Below are 19,606 nucleotides of genomic sequence, written 5' to 3' on the forward strand. Positions count from 1 at the left end.
GGTCTGTTCCTTCTTAGCTAGCTCAGCGCTGCTCCATCCTGGTGCCATGCTTCCAGGCAGGTGCCCTGTCAGGGGAGCTGTGTTGCATGCTTCGGAGTGGAGTTTCATTTCTGGTCATGGAGCACAGCTCCATCTCTGGTCGTGGTCCTTAGAGCTGCGCTCAATGTGCCGAGATGGAACTGTCTGTGCATGGTCTGTTGTTCCTGCTGTGCAAGTTGAGCGCTGCATCATCCCACCATCTAAGGAGATGCTCCCTCTTGGGGGAGGGGGCGGGCAGGGCTCCCTCTCAGTTTCTAGGGTGATGCTCTGTCTGCGTGCTATTCATAGCTTCCATCTGGACATTGTCCCATCCCTGTTTGCAGCACAATGTCATCTCAGTGCTTGGCGAGTGTCTCCAGCTCCTTCCTTTCTGCATGTGGAACATGCTGCATTTCTAACTATCTGCACAGTTCCATCTCTGGCTGTGGAACACAGCTCTATTTCTGGATGGAAACCGATGCTCTCTTCTGAGCAGTGAAGAGCTGCTCCGTGTCTCTGCAGTGCTTGTGGGGTCCTCTCCTGTTCCTACATGTGGACTGCTTTGCTATCTCTCCACACGCTGTGCAGGGTCAGCTCCAAACGTGAGCCGCGGCTGTCTTTTGGGTAGGACGCACGGCTCCATCTCTGGTGGCTGGCCGTGCTCCATTCTCTCTTGGCGGGGAGCAAGATTCCTTGACTAGTGGAGGGCTGCAGCTGCTTTGATCTCGCTGCTACTGGCTACATGCCATCGCCCTTTCCCTACAGCAAGGTCTAGGTGCTCGTAGCTAGACTGTGGGTGGCCGGCTGACGGGTCACCTTTTCAGCGGAGTGGAGTCCTGCTCTCTGCTATAGTTTGGCGTCTGCGGCTTTGCATGTCACTTGAAGTTTGGTGCTGGCTTAGACCTCATCTTGCATAATCATTTCAAGGATGACCACCTGCCCAAGATGCTCTTTTTCGCTTTCCAGGTGGTACCTTGTGGCCCTTGGGATTTTTGGGTATTCGGACTTCAGTGGTCCTTCTCCTGGCCATAGCTTCTGTTCTTGTTTTCTTCTGGGTTTGGTTTATCCTGCCCTGCTGGGATACTGCTTTGTTACATCCCATTTGTCTGGACTGTTCTGGTATCGATGATTAGGAAAGAAAAATTTGTCCTTACCTGATAATTTTCTTTCCTTTAATTATACCAGAACACTCCAGAGCCCCACCCTGTTTTGTTTCCTCTTGTGTTTCTTGCACATGTCACTTCTTTAGTTGTCTTTCATATTCAGGGATTTCAGTGTCTCCTCTTTATGGGGATTCTGTGTTGGTTTCTGGAGCATCAGCCTCTTTACATGATACCACTTGAGCGGATCTCTCAAGTGTGGGTCACAGTTTGTACTGCTATATATTAGAGCACCAAGGCTTAGCAGTTTGTTGTACTGACCATTGTAGGCTGCATGAGGCCCTTAAGGGGCAAGTTACTTGGAACTACTTTTCTCTGTCTCCATCTGTATGTAGATGGACATAATCCATTTGTCTGGACTGGTCTGGTATGATTAAAGGAAAGAAAATTATCAGGTAAGAGCATAATTGTTCCTTATGCCTCATCTCTATGTTGGCACACTAGGGTTTTGGTGGATTTTGGAGGGCTAATACTTTCCATCACAAGTGTACCAGAATGAGATATGGGCCTTCTTTACAGTCCATTGCATTGACCACTAGGTTACTCCAGGGACCTGCTTGCTGCTGTAATAGGGCTGGACATAACATTTGAAGCTGGTATGTACTGTTTCTTTAACAATCTAGAAAATTTGGGAGATTTAAAATAAGGTGCATCAAAAGGTCTGACTAAAAAACAGAGGAAAAGGCCTCGAGAAGCCCCCAGTAAGTCTATAGACCTCGGGGGCTGGGCTTCCTCATCATCGGCCAGAAAAACCTCTGTATATTATCCTTTATTCTTTATTTTTCTTATCTCTTTATTTTTTTTTATTTTTTATCTTTCAATGTATCACTTTAACAAGTCCAATTCAACATCAGATATTACTTAGCTTTATCTGATGTTCCAGCATACGGAACAATTCTACATGCAGACCACGACCGTGCTGGGTTCCATGAAAGATTCCACTAAGAGGTGCTATTCTTTCAAATGGAGGAGGTTTGCTGTCTTGTGTGAGAGCAAGGCCCTGGATTCCCTTGCATGCCCTACACAGTCCCTTCTTGAATACCTTCTACACTTCTCAGTGTTTAGTCTTAAGACCAACTCTGTAAGGGTTCACCTTAGTGCAATTAGTGCTTATCAACGTGTATTGTTGTTATTATTTTAGTGCTTGGGTAGTGCATGCATATGTAAAAATTACCATAGGACTCCTGGGCATAACCCGTGGTAAGACATTTTTTGCATGCATTAAGGATTAATACAGCTTAGTAAAAGGACCCCTTGATGTCCTGGAAAAGCCTTTATTGGGAACCTCATTAAAAACATATTTAATGTAATTCAATCTCAACCAACATTTACAGGGGTAACATAAAACAAAACACAAGTGTCTCGGGGTGCAGAGAGAAGAACTTCCTTCGATCTTGAGTAGTTTTACAAAAATTTGGATAAACCTCAAAAGTACTTCTTTATGCAGAAAAAACAATTGATCTTCTGTAGGTGTTCTACATCTGATCTCTCCAAAAATGCAGTTAAATCCATGCTATCCTGTACCCTCTATACCCCCTATCCCTTTGTTTTTTGATAATAAATCTTAAAGTTTGCTAAATGGAGGGAGTGTATTATCATGTATTTTTAAAATGTACTTCATATAAATGGGCAGGTGAGTCTTTTCGTTATTTAGGAGTGAGACTGTCCATGGATGTAGATAGATTATACCAACTAAATATAGAGAAGCTGTTACGGGATACAGGATCCTCCTTGGAGCAATGGAACCATCTGCCTTTGTCATTGATGGGCAGAATCAACTTATTTAAATTGATAATATTCCCAAGATGGCTTTACATTTTACAAGTTATGCCAATACACTTATTACAAAGAGATGTCTGGAAATTGAATAGCATATGTAGGAAATTCTTATGGGGGGGGGGGGGGAAATCAAAGATGCGATTAGAATATTTATATGATAACTGGGAGCAGGGAGGATTGGGTCTCCCAAATCTTCGACGGTACAATCAAGCATGTCTACTGAGGCACCTTCGGGATTGGATACTTAATACAGAACAATTTACTCCAGTCAGTTGGGAACAGGCACTATATCGCCCTTGGCATGTAAACTTTCTAATACAGGCCCAATCAGAAAGTTTACCGCCAACATGCAAGAAAAGTATTCTGTTACTACCTTTAAGACAGGTCTGGCGCTTTCTTATGACAGTTTGGAAACAAAACCCAAATATTAGCGATCAGCTTCCGCTCCGGGGGAATGGAGATTTTCCACCTGGACTGGAGGCTAGGTTAATTAAGAGATGGGCAGACATGGGAATCAGTCTAATGGAACACACAGTAAATGAGGAAGGAGGTTTGTATACATTTCAAGACCTAAGGCAGAGACTTTCTCTTAACTAACAAAGATCACTTTACATACAGACAATTACATCACTATTGGTACAGCTTAGATCAAGAGGCATTGGGCACAAAATTAGGACAAAAACTCAGAGAATTCTTAAAAAGGGGATGCACATGGTCACGTATCCATATCTAGTTTGCACCGGGCCCTGCTGTCGCTCTGTCCGCCCCGAAATTATGGAGCACTCATAGAGGCTTGGAGCAAAGACCTGGGATATGAACTGAAGGGAGTAAATTTTGCAAAATTGATAAAAGATATCCCCAGGCAAGTTAGCGGGGCAGAGCTACAGGAGAGCCAGTAAAGGATATTACATAGGGGATACATGGCACAAACACAGGCAGCAAGAGCAGGCTGTGCACCAGATGCTCAGTGTGTAAAGTGTAGACAAGGGAGAAATACACTTCTGCATGCATTTTGGAGTTGTATCAAAGTGAAAATATTCTGGAAAAGGATCCATAATTACCTTGAGACTCTCATAGGCCACAGACAAATTCCCTCGTGGAGAGGGGTGTTATTAAACAAAAGGGGGGCCTATGAGCTATCAGACAAGAACATGGATCTATTACTGGGTAAGGCATACGCAGTGAGGAAAAAATGTATACTGAGGCATTGGTTGCAAGAGGAACCACCCACCATCTGGTTTTGGAGGAATAAATTTCATGAGTTGATGTTATGGGAGGCTAGAGCGGCACGCAGCATCCCAAAGAAAAGCCTTTATTTCAATTTGGAACAGATATTTACACAGTATCTCACATAAAGCGAGAAGCGCAGTGCTCAATAATCTGCCCCTATTATAAGAGGAGCACAGTGCCAAAAGAAGCAAGACCAATATTTTACACTCTGGTAGGAATAGCATGTGCAGAGGTAGAGGTAATTAACCATGATGTTTAGAGAACATTTTAAGCAAGTAGAGGGGGAGGGAGGTTGGGGGGGAGGGGGGGGTATAGGAGTGGGAAGGGTAATGTTCAATGCATAATAGAGGGACGTGTATTATTAGATAGGAGAACAATCCTTTGAAGGAGCACATTAAGAGGACCCACCAGTAAATATTGTTGGGATAATACACTGAGTAAAACACGAGTTATGAATATTGGAGTTTTATATAAAAGTTTATTGTTAATAGTTATACATTGTACAGTAATTACACATGTACACATTATAGATATAGGAGTAGACAAGAAGGAAGGGATAGGGGAGAAAAGTTTGGAAAACATTGATAATGGACATTTCAGGTTTAGTAATATGTACTAGACTTTGCTGTTATACGATTTATATTGACAGATGGAATTGTATACCATGTGACCTCATCAATAAAAAATTGTTGAAACATAAAATGTACTTTGTATATTTTATAGCATAGCAATAGGAGATGGGGGTAGAGGGCGTTATCAAGCTGTGTTAGGTCAATAACCTGCACTACTGCCCTTATATGGGAGCATGAACCCTAGTAGTAGACTACCCAGCTTGACATTTCGTCCTTTAGATTGTAAGCTCCTTTGAGCAGGGACTGTCTTTCTTTGTTAAACTGTACAGCGCTGGTTTAGAAATGTTAAGTAGTAGTAGAAGGTAAGCCCATCTCTGGACAGCTTGTTGGCTTCTTCAGAGGTTTGCTTTTGTCATAGCCCCTTGTCAAACTTCCACCAGTGTCATGGGATCTCAGTGTCATTCTCACCCAGCTGATTAAAGCTCCTTTAGGGCTTCTGAATTCCTGCCATCTGAAATACTTGACTGGGAAGGTCATTTTCTTGGTGGCTGTTACTTCAGCTCGTAGAGTCGGTGATCTTCAGGCCTCAGTAGTGGATGCAGCTTCTACTAAGTTTCATCACAATAGAGTAGCCCTGTACATGCACCCTAATTTCCTGTTGAAGGTGTGTCAGAGTTTTATCTGAACCAGTCAATTGTCTTGCCAACATTTTCATTCCTGTCCTGGTGAAAGCAGCTTGCACACCTTGGATTTCAAGAGAGCATTGGCCTATTACATGGAGTGGAGAAGGCCCCACAGACAGTCTGCCCAGCTTTTTTTTTTTTTTTCTTTTTTAGCCCAACATTATGGTGATCACCATCGGGGAAACGCACCTTTTGTAATTGGCTAGCAGATTGCATTTCTTTCACTTATGCCTGGGCTGGCATGGCCGTCAGTAGCCCACTTGAAGTAAGCCTTCGTTGAAGAAATTTGCAAGGTTGTGACATACATCACACTGCTGCTTTGAGCAGGATACCCGATGCGACAGTCGGTTTGGGCAGACAATGTTGCAGAAACCTTTAAGGGTCTAGAATCGAACTCCACCCTCCTCGGCCCATTTTATTCTGTTCGGAGCTGCATTCTCATTCAGATTGTATATAGTTTGAAGCTAATCTTTGTTTTATGTCCTCATCGTTGAGGCTCAGTTGACCAATGTTTTTGGTTTTTCATGAGCCTGGATGCTAGGGATTCCCCAATTGTGTGAAATAATAAGCCTGCTTGTCCTCAGAGAAAGCGAAGGTACTTTACCTATAGTATGTGTTCTCCGAGGACAACAGGCTTTATATTCTCACAGGCCCTCTCACCTCCCTTGGAGTTGTCTCTTTTATTATTTTTACTTTATTTTTATTTTTGCTGTAGTATAAAACTGAGGAAACTGCGTTTGCACGGCGGGCGGGAAGTCACTCGCTCATGTGTGGTTGAGTGTGTCTCGCACTACACAAAGCTCTCATTAGAATTTTGTAAATTCCGGACCAGGTGATGTGGGTCGGCGTAGCCTAATTGTGAGAATATACATAAGTACATAAGTAGTGCCATACTGGGAAAGACCAAAGGTCCATCTAGCCCAGCATCCTGTCACCGACAGTGGCCAATCCAGGTCAAGGGCACCTGGCACGCTCCCCAAACGTAAAAACATTCCAGACAAGTTATACCTAAAAATGCGGAATTTTTCCAAGTCCATTTAATAGCGGTCTATGGACTTGTCCTTTAGGAATCTATCTAACCCCTTTTTAAACTCCGTCAAGCTAACCGCCCGTACCACGTTCTCCGGCAACGAATTCCAGAGTCTAATTACACGTTGGGTGAAGAAAAATTTTCTCCGATTCGTTTTAAATTTACCACACTGTAGCTTCAACTCATGCCCTCTAGTCCTAGTATTTTTGGATAGCGTGAACAGTCGCTTCACATCCACCCGATCCATTCCACTCATTATTTTATACACTTCTATCATATCTCCCCTCAGCCGTCTCTTCTCCAAGCTGAAAAGCCCTAGCCTTCTCAGCCTCTCTTCATAGGAAAGTCGTCCCATCCCCACTATCGGAGAACATCTGAATACAGGTACGTACCTTCGCTAAATCTCCTCCTTATCTGCCCTTCCTCACAGCTGCAAATGGTGCCTCTGCAGCATCCAGGGAAGCCTTGATAAGGAAAAACTGGTCCCAGGGATTGATCCTGAGTCTTTCGCATGGCAATTCCAAATGCAGCTGCTGAACCTCCAGATCAGCTTGCTCAAATTTCTCTAAATATTGTTTTCTATTCTTGTGTACCTTCTCGTTCATTCCTCTGTCTGGGTTTCTGTAGTATACCTGTGTAAATAACTTCAGTATAGTTTGGCCACTTTATAACACTTGTATTGCAGTAGGTGTGGAGCACCATAATATGCATATTGTGCTGTGTTTTTTGCAGGATGCTAGGGAGCATGGCCTCCATAATCCCTGAGAGAAAGAATGCCCATCATAGTATCCGCCAAAGTCTGGACTCTCATGACAACCTTGAAGTTGAAGCTGCTGTGTTTGCTTCTGCCAACTTCTCAGCTCAGTCAAAGTATGCATTTAAGGTCTTTCTAAAATGCTTATGTGTGTATACCGAGGGGATGGCTTTCGTGTGTAGCTTAATTTTTTTTTTAATAATGCAGGATATTTTATATGTTGTTTTTTTTTTTTAACTTTCTGATCTCCCTGATTACAAGCATAATTTTTAATTAAAAAAATTCTGAAATTAAAGTTTTTAAAAAATTCGTGGTTGTCATATGCCATTATATTGACAGCTTAATCATCATCCAGACAAAAATACATTTTCCTCAGCAATCCTTCAGACCGTTCAAGACGCTTGGGTTATGCACTCCTACCAGCAGAGGGAGACTGAGAACACTAAAACTTCTTATACAAGTAGCCTGTGCAGACCTTCTACTAACCAGTATTTTCTCAGTCTCAGCAGAGGGTAGATGTGTGCTGCCTGTGCAGTGTACTCAGTCTGGTAGGCCCGTTTGAGGTTTCTAGTTTGGGTTGTAAATGTTAGAGAACCCACACTTGGATCTCTATTACAGGGTGTAAGTCCTAAGGGGCTTCTTATTCCCTGTGGGGTGTCACACCCGGGTGGCCGGGTCCCTCCCCCTGTGTTCTTCCTCTGGAGGACTGTTTGACCTCGGCTACAGACCTCGTTCTGTACCCTTGAGGCGTTTAGGCATCAGCAACGAGGTTTAAAAAAAAAAAAAAAAAGATAAACGTTTTTAAAAGGCGAGTATTTTGGCCGTTCTTGTGGCAGTCCAGAGAAAAAACGTCTTCAAGCGCGTTCTTGCCTTAGGTGTTTTTGCCTGTTTGTCTGTCAGAGCACAAAGCAACTGTTTGTTTTTATTGTGTTCATGGCCATTATGTCTAAGCCGGCGAGGTGTCTGTTTTGCGCGAAGCGCGGCGTTGAAGTGAAAGGTGGCCAATGTAAATTTTGTAGGGAGCCTACGTTGTCAGCGCTCTTGCCCCGCCGTGCTTTCCCCTGAGTCGGCGGAGGTGTTGGGCGGCGATTTGACCGCACATTCCGGGCCGGCAACGGCGGGGCCGGTTTTGGCGGGAAACGCGGCCCTTTTGGCTGCGCGTCCCGGCTCGGCCTCGACGGAGCTGTTTTTGGTGGGAAGTGCGGCCATTTTGGCCGCGCGTTCCGTGGCGGGAAGCGCGCCTAGTTTAGCCGCGGATCACGCGATGACCTGCCGCCTCGGGAGCGAGGGGGTCTGTCGCTGAGACTGCGGGAAGTGTTGTTGGGGCTTCAGCAGCGTCAGGGGGGTCTGGCTTCCCCCCTGAGTTTGTTTGGTCTCTATAATGCCTGGAGAGCTGGCCCCTCTCAGGCTGTTTGTTCCCCGGAGGATGCTAGCTCAGTGAGAGTTAAGCGCCCACGGGTGGATATTTCGGAGCCTACGGAGATACTTTCTCTGCCTGGGTCAGACGTTTGGAGTGACCCAGGAGAGGAGGATCTCTTAGATGTGTCTGAGGATCAGGATGGGCTAAGGCATGGGGCAGATTCTTCAGTGGTTCGCATTTTTCATAAGGAGGAGTTGTTAGAGCTCATTGATCAGGTGATCTCTACTTTGAAGTTTGCTCCGGCGGCCACTTCCTCTGCGGAGGGACCCCAGGTAGATCTCTTGATTAAGGGGATTCGGAGAGCCTCCCGTTCCTTTCCCATGAATTCAGAGATTAGGGACATGGTTTTTCAGGAATGGTCTGTGCCGGAGGCTGCTTGTAAGGTGTCTAGGGCTATGGCGCGGCTGTATCCCTTGCCTCCGGAAGATTTGGCCCTGCTGAAACCACCTACTGTGGATGCGGTGGTTACGGCGGTTACTAAGGCTACGGCCATTCCGGAGGATGGCGGTACAGCCTTACAGGATCTTCAGGATAGGAAGCTAGAGTCCTTTCTGAAGCGCAGCTTTGATTTGTTGGCTTTGGCCTTGCAAGCCTCTGTGTGTGGGGGCTTGGTAGCCAGAGCTTGTTTCCATTGGGCGGAGAAGCTTTTGGATGAGCCTGCGTTAGATAGGACTGGTTTGGTTCAGGACCTGGCCAAATTGGAGATGGGGTCTTCGTTTTTGGCAGACACCCTTTATGATTTGCTAAGGGCTTCGGCTAAGAATATGACGGTGACGGCTCGCAGGGCTCTTTGACTTAGGGGCTGGGTGGCAGATGCGGCCTCTAAAGCAAAGTTGTGTTCTCTACCTTTCAAAGATTCTATGTTGTTTGGAGAGGACTTGGATAAACTGATGAGTGGTCTTGGGGATACCAAGGTCTCACGGTTGCCGGAGTTGCGGCCTAAGGCGGCTAGTCAAGGTGGTTCGGCTAGAGGTCGGTTTAAGGACGCGAGGCGGTACAGGCCGGGCAGATTTGTGTCTCCTTCTAAAAGCCGGTTTTTCCAGCGGACGCAGACCTTTCGAGGGGATTGTCAAGGAGGTCGGGACTCCTCAGAAGGTGCCGGAAATGGTAATAAGTCCTCCTTATGAAGGTGTGCGGGTCCAGCCTCTGGTGAAGGTCGGGGCGCGACTTCGTCTGTTTTATCAGGGGTGGACCCAAATTACTTCAGATCAGTGGGTGCTGGAGGTCGTTCGCGACGGTTATGCGCTTGAGTTCGAGCACTTGCTGCCGGATCTGTTTCTTCCCTCTCCTTGTCACTCTCGAGTCAAGTTAAAGGCTGTTCAAGAGACTCTGGGTCGCTTAATCCAGTTGGGAGCTGTGGTAACCGTTCCTTGGCACGAGCTGGGAATGGGTTGTTATTCCATTTACTTTGTGGTGCCAAAGAAGGAGGACCAGTTTCGACCCATTTAGATCTCAAGAGGGTCAATGGGGCGCTCAAGGTGCCATCCTTCCGCATGGAGGCTCTGCGCTCGGTCATAGTGGCTGTTCGTCAGGGAGAACTTCTCATGTCACTGGATCTCACGGAAGCGTATCTGCACGTGCCGATTCGAGAGGCCCATCAGCGTTTCCTTCGTTTTGCTGTTTTAGGGAGGCACTTTCAGTTCTGTGCTCTGCCTTTTGGTCTGGCAACGGCTCCAAGCACCTTCTCCAACTTAATGGTGGTGGTAGCAGCGGCTTTGCGGAGGCAGGGAATTCTGGTGCATCCGTATCTGGCGACTGGTTGATCCGGGTGAAGTCTTGGGCTCACAGTGTGGCGGCGACGGCTCAGGTGGTCACGTTTCTGGAATTGCTCGGATGGGTAGTGAATGTAGTCAAAAGTCAGTTGATCCCATCACAGAGTCTGGAGTACTTGGGAGTGCGGTTCGACACGGCAGTGGGTCTTGTTTTTCTGCCGGATTCTCGTATCGCCTTTCTTCAGCAGCAGGTCTGGCTGTTAATGTCCATTCAGAGTCCGACGGTTCGAATGTACCTTCGGGTTCTGGGCCTCATGGCAGCGACAATAGAGGTGGTACCATGGGCCAGGGCGCATATGCGTCAGCTTCAGGCGGCTCTGTTGTTCCGGTGGTCTCCTCAGGTACACAGTTTGGAGTTGCGGTTGCCATTGAGGGGGGCTCCTCGGCGCAGTCTCCAGTGGTGGCTGTGCTCGGCCCATCTGAAAAAGGGCATGCTGTTGGAACCTCCTCAGTGGGTGATTCTGGTAACGGATGCCAGTCTGCTGGGCTGGGGAGCTCAGTGTCTCGGTCGGTCCACGCAGGGGCGGTGGTCGACAGAGGAAGCTCAGTGGTCTATCAACCGGTTGGAGACGAGGGCGATTCAGCTAGCTCTGTTGGCGTTTTGCTCAAGTGTGGTCGGAAAAGGCGGTAAGAGTCATGTCAGACAACACGACAGCGGTAGCGTATGTCAACCGGCAGGGCGGTACAAAGAGTCTGCGGTTGGCAATCGAGACGGCTCTGCTCATGAGTTGGGCGGAAAGGCATCTAGTGCAGATTTCGGCAGCGTACGTGGCCGGGGTGGACAACGTGAACGCGGATTTTCTAAGCAGACACATGTTGGACCCCGGAGAATGGTCTCTGCACCGGTCGTTGTTCGACCAGATAGTTCTAAAGTGGGGAATGCCAGTAGTGGATCTCATGGCGTCAGCACAGAATGCTCAGGTTCCTCGGTATTTCAGTCGGCGTCGGGATGCGCGAGCGGAAGGGATCGATGCGTTGGTCCTTCCGTGGCCTCAGCAGGTATTGCTGTACGTGTTTCCCCCGTGGCCCTTGATAGGTCGAGTCCTACAGAGGGTAGAATGTCATGCGGGTCCGGTGGTGTTGGTGGTTCCGAATTGGCCGCGTCTGCCGTGGTTCGGGGATCTGATGCGCTTGTTAGAAGGCAAGCCTCTGCAGCTGGGGGGCTCGGTGCTGTTGTGTCAGGGTCCAATTGTCATGCCGGATCCGGATCGGTTCTCTCTTACGGTGTGGCCCTTGAGAGGGAACGGTTGAGAAGGAAAGGGTTTTCCCCTCAGGTGATTCAGACGATGCTGCAGTCTCGCAAACGTTCAACGTCTTTGGCCTATGTGCGTGTGTGGCGCATATTTGAAGATTGATGTGGGGACCGGGCGTGTGTCCCTTCGACAGCTTCTGTGTCGTGCATTTTAGATTTCTTGCAGGATGGTTTTGAGAAGGACCTTTCATTGTCATCTTTGAAGGTGCAGCTGGCTGCTTTGGCGTGTTTTCGGGGTAAGGTGCAGGGCAGGTCGGTTACGTCTTCCCCGGATGTGGTCCGTTTTTTGAGGGGGGTGAAGTTGCTTCATCCTCCTCAGCGGCCGGTAGTTCCTCAGTGGGATCTTAATATCGTTCTTGACTCTTTGGCGGGTTCTCCTTTTGAGCCCTTGGAGTCTTGTTCGATAAAAGACCTTACTATGAAGGTGGTCTTTTTGGTAGCTATATCGTCGGCTCGCCAGATTTTGGAACTTCAGGCTCTTTTATGTAGGCCTCCGTTTCTGTGGTTTTCTAAGGAAAAGGTTTTGCTGCGTCCAGTGTCTTCATTTTTGCCTAAGGTGATACCCTTCTTTCATGTCAATCAGGTGATTTCGTTGCTGGTCTTGGGGGACCGGATGGGGGATGCTTCTCAGTGTCGTTTGGCAAAATTGGATATGCGCAGAGTGTTGAAGGTTTACTTGCGCAGGTCAGAGGAATTCAGGTCTTCGGACAGGTTATTTGTCCTTCATGGGGGGCCCAAGAAGGGAGCGGCTGCTTCTAAGGCATCTATAGCTCGGTGATTGAAGAATGCCATCTTGTCGGCTTACATATTGCATGGCCGTACGGTGCCGGTGGGGCTCAAGACACATTCCACTAGGGGGGTGGCGGCTTCTTGGGCAGAGAGTAGTTTTGTTCCACCGGTGGACATTTGTAGAGCGGCGGTGTGGTCCTCCCTGCATTTTTTTGTCAAACATTACAGAGTGGATGTACAGGCAAGGGAGGATGCCAGTTTTGGAGCTGCAGTCCTGTCCTCTGGACTTCGCAGGTCCCACCCTTAGATGTGTTTACTGCTTTGATACGTCCCAAGCGTCTTGAACTGTCTGGAGGATTGCCGAGGAAGGTGAAATTAGGCCTTACCTGCTAATTTTCTTCCTCTAGATCCTCCAGACCGTTCAAGAGCCCGCCCAGTGTATCGGACAGTTCAGTATGATAATTTCTTTAGACTTCAGTTGCTGATATTTCTAGTAGCTCCTGTGATTTGGGTCCTGGAGTTTTACTAAGGGCAGTTTTTGGTACCGTTTGTGCCCATCTGCAGTTGAATTACCCCGTCTTAAGAGGAGGAGATCTGAGTGTGGATCCAGTGGTTTTGTTTAGGTGGAGGTGTTTTGTTCCTCTGCTTTGTTACTGTTTTACTGGTTAGTAGAAGGTTTGCACAGGCTACTTGTATAAGAAGTTTTAGTGTTCTTAGTCTCCCTCTGCTGGTAGGAGTGCATAACCCAAGCGTCTTGAACGGTCTGGAGGATCTAGAGGAAAGAAAATTAGCAGGTAAGGCCTAATTTCACCATTTTGACCACTTAACCAAAATAGCACATACTCGATCTGTGTGAGTTTTTTGGCATATCCTTGTCTGTTTCAAGGGTGTAATAAGCTTACTTTTTGAACACTTTAATTCCAAACCATATTTATGATTTGTTATATCATGCTGCCAATAGCAGTGATCATTTAACATTTCCCTTAGGTGTGATGCAAGTTTTTGCCCTTTTTGACAGGGATTTTGCAGCAGGAGTATGTAACAAAATTGGCGAGATGATTCAAGGTATGTTTCTCTTTATTTGTGTTACTAGGACATCAATGTTCTGCTGTTCTGCAGTTGTGTGTTGGAGCAACTTTGTAAAATTGCTACACTTGCACTCTTAATTCCCCATTATTTGGCAGCTTGATCCCTAGTCATAATAGCATGAGACTCATTCTAGTGGTCAGCTGGCACTGTCTTGAACTTGAACCTAAATGGAGTAGAAATGACTGGGCATTGCTCCAGCTTCCACTAGACCAGGAGTGGGCAACCTCAGTTCTTGAGGGCTGCAACCCAGTCAAGTTTTCAGGATTTCCCTAATGAATATGCATGATATGTATTTGCACTGCCTCTATTGTATACAAATAGATCTCATGACTGAAAACGCAACAGTTGTGGCCCTTGAGGACTGAGGTTGCCTATCCCCACACTAGACCAAAAGATAACCTTGGTAAGAGCTGGTGATAGATTAGGGAGTGTGGGGTAAGGGGGAGAGTCATCTTGCTGATGGGATGGGTGTCTGGGGGATGGCATTGGCCTTTACTGGCTGGGAGCTTGAAGCTGAATCTCAGTGTTCTGCTTGTGCCTGCAGGGTTGGTTATAGTAGTGACCTTGCCTCCCTCCCCAGACCTTAAGCACCTTTCCTCTACATTGTAGTTGAACCTCTTCATCTTTTGTAGACAGAATTCCACCCAAGTCTGCTAACCTATATTTTCTGATTTCTTAGAAATAATGGGACCCTTACACCAGGGAGAGAGTTTTGAGCATAGGTGTGATGGCCTCGCGCTTACTCACACAACTCAGGAATTGAAAAGCTTTGTAAGAACTATAGAACTATGAAAGGACAAAATATAGAAAAAAAAATATATAGCTGCCAGTAATTAAACTAATTTCTCATTCATTCCATTACTGAGCATAGCAAAATTTCCATTGTTCATCATCACTTTATAAGGGGAGATGGCAAAAGGGCAATGTTTGCACATGTAAGCAAAAATGGTGTGTGGTTTTATAATAACATGAAGATCAGTATCAGGAAATATAACTTAGTGGGCATCACTCTAGCTCTGCGCTAATATAACAGGACATGCATGGATAGGTGTCATAACAGCAGTATTGAACAGCAGGCTCTCTTCTTTTTTTTTTTTTTTTTTTTTTTTTTTCTTTGCTAGGTCTGGCCACTCCAGTAGACTTGAAGTTGAAGCTGATCCCCATACTACAACACATGCACCATGATGCCACCCTTGCATCCAATGCCCGGCAGCTCCTGCAGCAATTGGTGGCATCTTACCCTTCCACCAAAATGGTGATCGTTACTTTGCACACATTAACCCTGCTGTCCGCATCCTCTTTGGTTGACATTCCCAAACAGGTGATGGTGAACCTTCTGAAAAATAAACTCGAGCAACAGGGTTGCTCCCCTTGTGTTGATGAAACGAGATTTTTGTGAATGTCATGTCTGTTTTCCTTCTTTGGTACTGTAATTTACTTACAGTTTTTGACAGCAAACTGCTGGCAGAAAAGCTTTGAAAACTGTGTGCTTTCAGACACATAAGGTTTCATTTGAGTGGAGCTTGTTTCCCAGTAATAAACAAAGAATGGATTCCAAGCGTTGAAAGTATTAAGCATACGTGAAAAATATGCCTTAAGGACCACAGTATTCTGTAGTCTATGGTAGAAATTTAGAATGAAGTTTGATCAACACTAAATTTCAAAAGTTATCAAGGAAGACAGATGCCTCCCCCCCCCCCCCCCCCCCCCCCCCAGGCCAAAAAATGCTGCTTGGACAAGATGTGGTTATTCAGACTTAGTTTATACCTTTTTCATTACTAGCATTAGTATGTTTAGGTACAGTAGATACTGTACTTTCCTGTTGTACTTTTCCTGCATGTACTAATGCACATTATTTACAATGGAGCCCAGTTTATAGAAATCTGGCCCTACACGAGTATTCCAGTTGGTTGTAAATCATTTCTTGTAACAGTTGCATGCTGTGTAATGGGATGTTTTCTATTTTGCATCTTAGTCCTTACATAACAACAATATTCCATTTTGGCTACAATGTTTTGTTTGTTTGGTTTTTTTTTTTTTTTTATAAAAGTAAAGCTATTTTTCTAAGGTGATTGGACAAAAATTCAGAGGAAGATTCTACTTGTGTTCCTTAGATCAGTGTTTCTCAAGTCAATCTTTGAGTACCTCCTTGCGGGTCAAGTTTTCAGGATATCCACAATAAATATGCATAAGATTGATTTGCATATACTGCCTTATTCACAATGAATATGCATAAGATTGATTTGCATATACTGCCTCCATTGTGTGCCTGTTCATTATGGTTATCTTGAAAACCTGACTGGCAAGGGAGTACTCCAGGACTGACTTGAGAAACACTGTCTTAGATAATCTGTGTATGGCAGTGGTTTCCAAACCTGGTCCTAGAGGCACTCCAGCCAGTCAGGTTTTCAGGATATCTACAATAAATATGCATGAGAAATTTGCATGCAGTGGAGGCAGTAAATGCAAATTTCTCATGAATATTCATTGTGGATATCCTGAAAACCTGACTGGCTTGGGTGCCTCCAGGACCAGGTTTGGGGGACCACTAGTGTATGGGTTTCCCCTGCTGTATCCTACGTTTCTGCTCGAACTGCAGTTTGAGAGTCTAATTCAGGTTCAAATCAAAATATTACCGATTTTTGTTCAGGCTTCCTTGAAACTAGAAGAGTGAAACATCTTCTTAGCAGTGATGTGCATTGGGTTCAGGGCCAGAGTTAAGTTGGGGCCCAAGGCAGAAATTTGACAGGATCCCCAAAGCCCACCATCAGGTTGTACTGCCTTCAGCTTCAGGCAGGCTTGGAGCCCCCTGTGATGAGGAGGGGGGGAGGGTGGAAGCAAGGCCATTGCACTAGTTGCATCTCCCTAACACTGGTCCTGATTGGGCGTGTTCCACAGCTACCTCAGTGTGAGCTAGCAGTTGGGTTTTTATATTTGTTTTAATAATATCTATTTTATATTGGGGGGGGGGGGGGTTGTTGTGTTTTATCAGATTTTTTGTTTTTCTTCATTAGGCTTGATTTTGTAAACCACATTGTATCTTTGGAATTGAATGGAAATATAGTAAATGATTATAAATATATACATTTTACCTTTTGGCCTCTAATGGAGCCATAATTATTTTAGTTTACAGGTTCACGCTGGTGTTCATCTGCAGTTCCTTTGTTCAAGTGATTTGAGATATCTGTTAAGATTTTCTGTAGCTTCTCTAATTCTTGAATGTGCAGCTTATTGTGAAAGCCTTGCACTAAAAGTAGTACTGTCAGTGGGGAAGAGCCACCACATACATGGCCTCTGTTTCCCTTCCTTCCCACTATTTTTTCTAAATAACTTGTACTTTCACCAATGATATATCAGTAGTTCTGGTAGTTACTTTGGCACTAGGCAAATGTTGCATCACATTATATTTGACATTTATACCCACACACCTCCATAAGGTTTATTGTGGCTAACAAAAAGAACTAGGAATGCCTAAGAGCTTAAGCAAATGATGTAACTTTCATTCTTTAAATAAAACAATGTCACTCTCCCAATAGTTGAGGTATTTCATGATGGTTTCTGCTATTGTTGTTTCTTTACAGATTCAGCTTCTGTTACAGTATTTGAAGAATGATCCCAGGAGGGCTGTGAAGAGGCTTTCCATTCAGGATCTGAAGTTACTGGCAAACAAAACGCCACACACATGGAACAGGGAAAATATTCAGGCATGGAAAGCTGTTAAAAACATGACATTGACGTTTTTGTTCTGTTTCTTAAATGTTTGCAAGCACAAATCATGGAATGAGAGAAATGGTTCTCATTCTAGATTACATTGGAATTCTCCAAGCTCCTCAGCAACAGAACTAGAAAGAGCAAGTTTTATGTGTGGGGGAAAAAATTGTCAGTATTAGCAGGCAGTCAACAGACCAGTAACTTCTGTAGGACAGAGAAAATACTGATAGATATGATTTGTAAAAGCTGTGCCTACTATGGGAACATATAAGCGTTTCCTGTTTGTGGTGCTGCCTTAAAGTTTACCCGGGGACTTCCAGTTGGCACTCATGCGGGTTAGATGCGCCTGAGGAGGCTCCACTGTGCTCTTCCCCAATTCCGCTTCTTCATGGTGTACCATGAGTCTAAATTTAGTGCGTTTTGGAAATCCAGTGGCTGATAGCAGACTTTGTGCACCACTATGCCGAAGGCTGTTAAAGGAAAACTGCTTACCACTATAAAAGATCTAGCTTGAAGTGTCTATATGCAAATGCTAGGAGCCAAAGACATAAGATGGGAGAATTGGAATATATTGCACTGAATGAAGAAATAGACATAATAGGCATCTCTGAGACCTGGTTGAAGGAGGTTAACTAGTGGGACACTGTCATACCAGGGTACAAATTATATCATAGTGATAGTGTGGACCGGATTGGGGGAGGAGTAACATTGTACATTAACGAGAGGCTTTGAATCAAATAGATTGAAAATTCTGCAGGTAGCAAAAGACCTCTTGGAATCATTGTGGATCGAAATTCCATGTGCAAAGGGGAAAAGGACAGCGATAGGGGTGTACTACTGTCTGCCCGACCAGGATGAGCAGACGGACGCAGTCACGTTAAAGGAAATTAGGGAGGCAAATAAATTAGGCAACACAATAATAATGGGTGATTTTAATTACCGTATAATATCGGAATAAGTTACAAAATCCACAATAGTTCAAAAACAATTCTACGATCAACTTGGAGTGTTCAAGAGTAGATGGAAATCAAATAAAAAAATAGTGGAGAAAAAAAAGACCTCAGTGAATACCGGATACACCTCTTTGTAAAGGACACGCCTTTTTTTTTTATTTTTTTTTTTTATGCATTTTCCAATATCATACAAATTCAGTAGCCATATCTTACAGTTCCATTTTGTAATTATGATAACTTAACATATCTAACATGAACATTGAGTGAGGCATCTAACATCATCGCCTGTTATCGCTCAATAAAACCCGAGCCTCTTCCCCCCCCTTCCCCACCCACCTCCCCCCACCCCTATGTCTGTGTGTTTAACATAACTGCTGCCATATTCTTGGAAGACCATGTAGTGTACATATCCCATATTTTGTGGTATTGAGCAATTTGCCCATTACGCATTGCTGTAAGCTTAGACATCAATTGGATGTACCTTAGTTTGTTTATAACCACTGGTAAATCAGGTAAGTGTGGTTTTTTCCACCATGATGCCAGGACCATCTTTCCTGATACAAACACCTGTGTAGCAAACCTATGGATGTGATTTTTGATTCCTGGTGGCTTAAAGTGTAGCAGGCATGTGTGCATTGTCATTGGGTATTGTATACTCGTCACCCTGTTAACAAAATCCCCTAATTTTTCCCAATATCTTTGTGCCTGATCGCACGCCCACCATATATGATACATATCTCCTATCTCTCCACATTGCCGCCAACATAGAGCAGAGCCCGATCGATACATAGTAGTCAAGCGACTGGGAGTGTAATACCAGCTATATAGTACCTTATGCCCATTTTCAACCAATGAACTGGATATCGATACTCTCAATAGGGATTTAAAGGCCTGTGCCCATTGTGTAGGTTCATATGATACCCCCATTGCCAATTCCCATTTTCTTGTGTAATGTTCCACCGGTTGGGACTGGGATAACAAGGCCCTGTATATCCTGGAAATACTACCTCTATCTCCTCCTCCCATCAACCCCTTTTCCAGCGTTGTCTCGGCTAGACTCAGCTCCTCTCCTGCGTTACGATAGACAAAGTCCCGCACCTGGTAATATTGAAACACCTGGAGAGGCGAGAGCCCATGTTCCTGACGCAACACCTGAAAGGGAGGAACCTGCCCCTCCTCGCACATTTGCCCCAATGTATACAATCCCATGGCCTCCCAATCTTCATATGCTTTATCAATTGCTCCTGGTCCAAATTGAGGTGTAAATCTAAGGAATGCATGTTTAAAGTATTTCCTCTCTGGGAAAAATTTCTCCCTAATCCTATACCATGTGTTTAGTGGCCATTGAATCAGGGAAGGGCTGTCTCTTATGACCTTTTTCAATTGTTGCTTTTGTAGCCAAGGTATAGCCCTAAGTGGGAATGGCTTTAGCCAACTCTGTTCTATACAAGCCC

General features: G+C 45.1%; 1 protein-coding gene across 2 annotated transcripts in view; it reads left to right on the forward strand.

Annotated features, from left to right (window-relative positions):
- INTS7 (integrator complex subunit 7) overlaps positions 1-19,606 on the forward strand; it is a 137,886-nt gene that overhangs the window by 17,874 nt on the left and 100,406 nt on the right. For both annotated transcript variants that reach the window (XM_030196069.1, XM_030196068.1), the window contains exons 4-7: positions 7,205-7,342; positions 13,418-13,464; positions 14,610-14,809; positions 17,070-17,192. In XM_030196069.1, coding sequence (XP_030051929.1) covers positions 7,205-7,342; positions 13,418-13,464; positions 14,610-14,809; positions 17,070-17,192 — 508 coding nt within the window. The remainder of the gene's footprint in view (positions 1-7,204; positions 7,343-13,417; positions 13,465-14,609; positions 14,810-17,069; positions 17,193-19,606) is intronic.

Source organism: Microcaecilia unicolor, chromosome 3, assembly GCF_901765095.1.
Source record: "Microcaecilia unicolor chromosome 3, aMicUni1.1, whole genome shotgun sequence".
Lineage (NCBI taxonomy): Eukaryota > Metazoa > Chordata > Amphibia > Gymnophiona > Siphonopidae > Microcaecilia > Microcaecilia unicolor.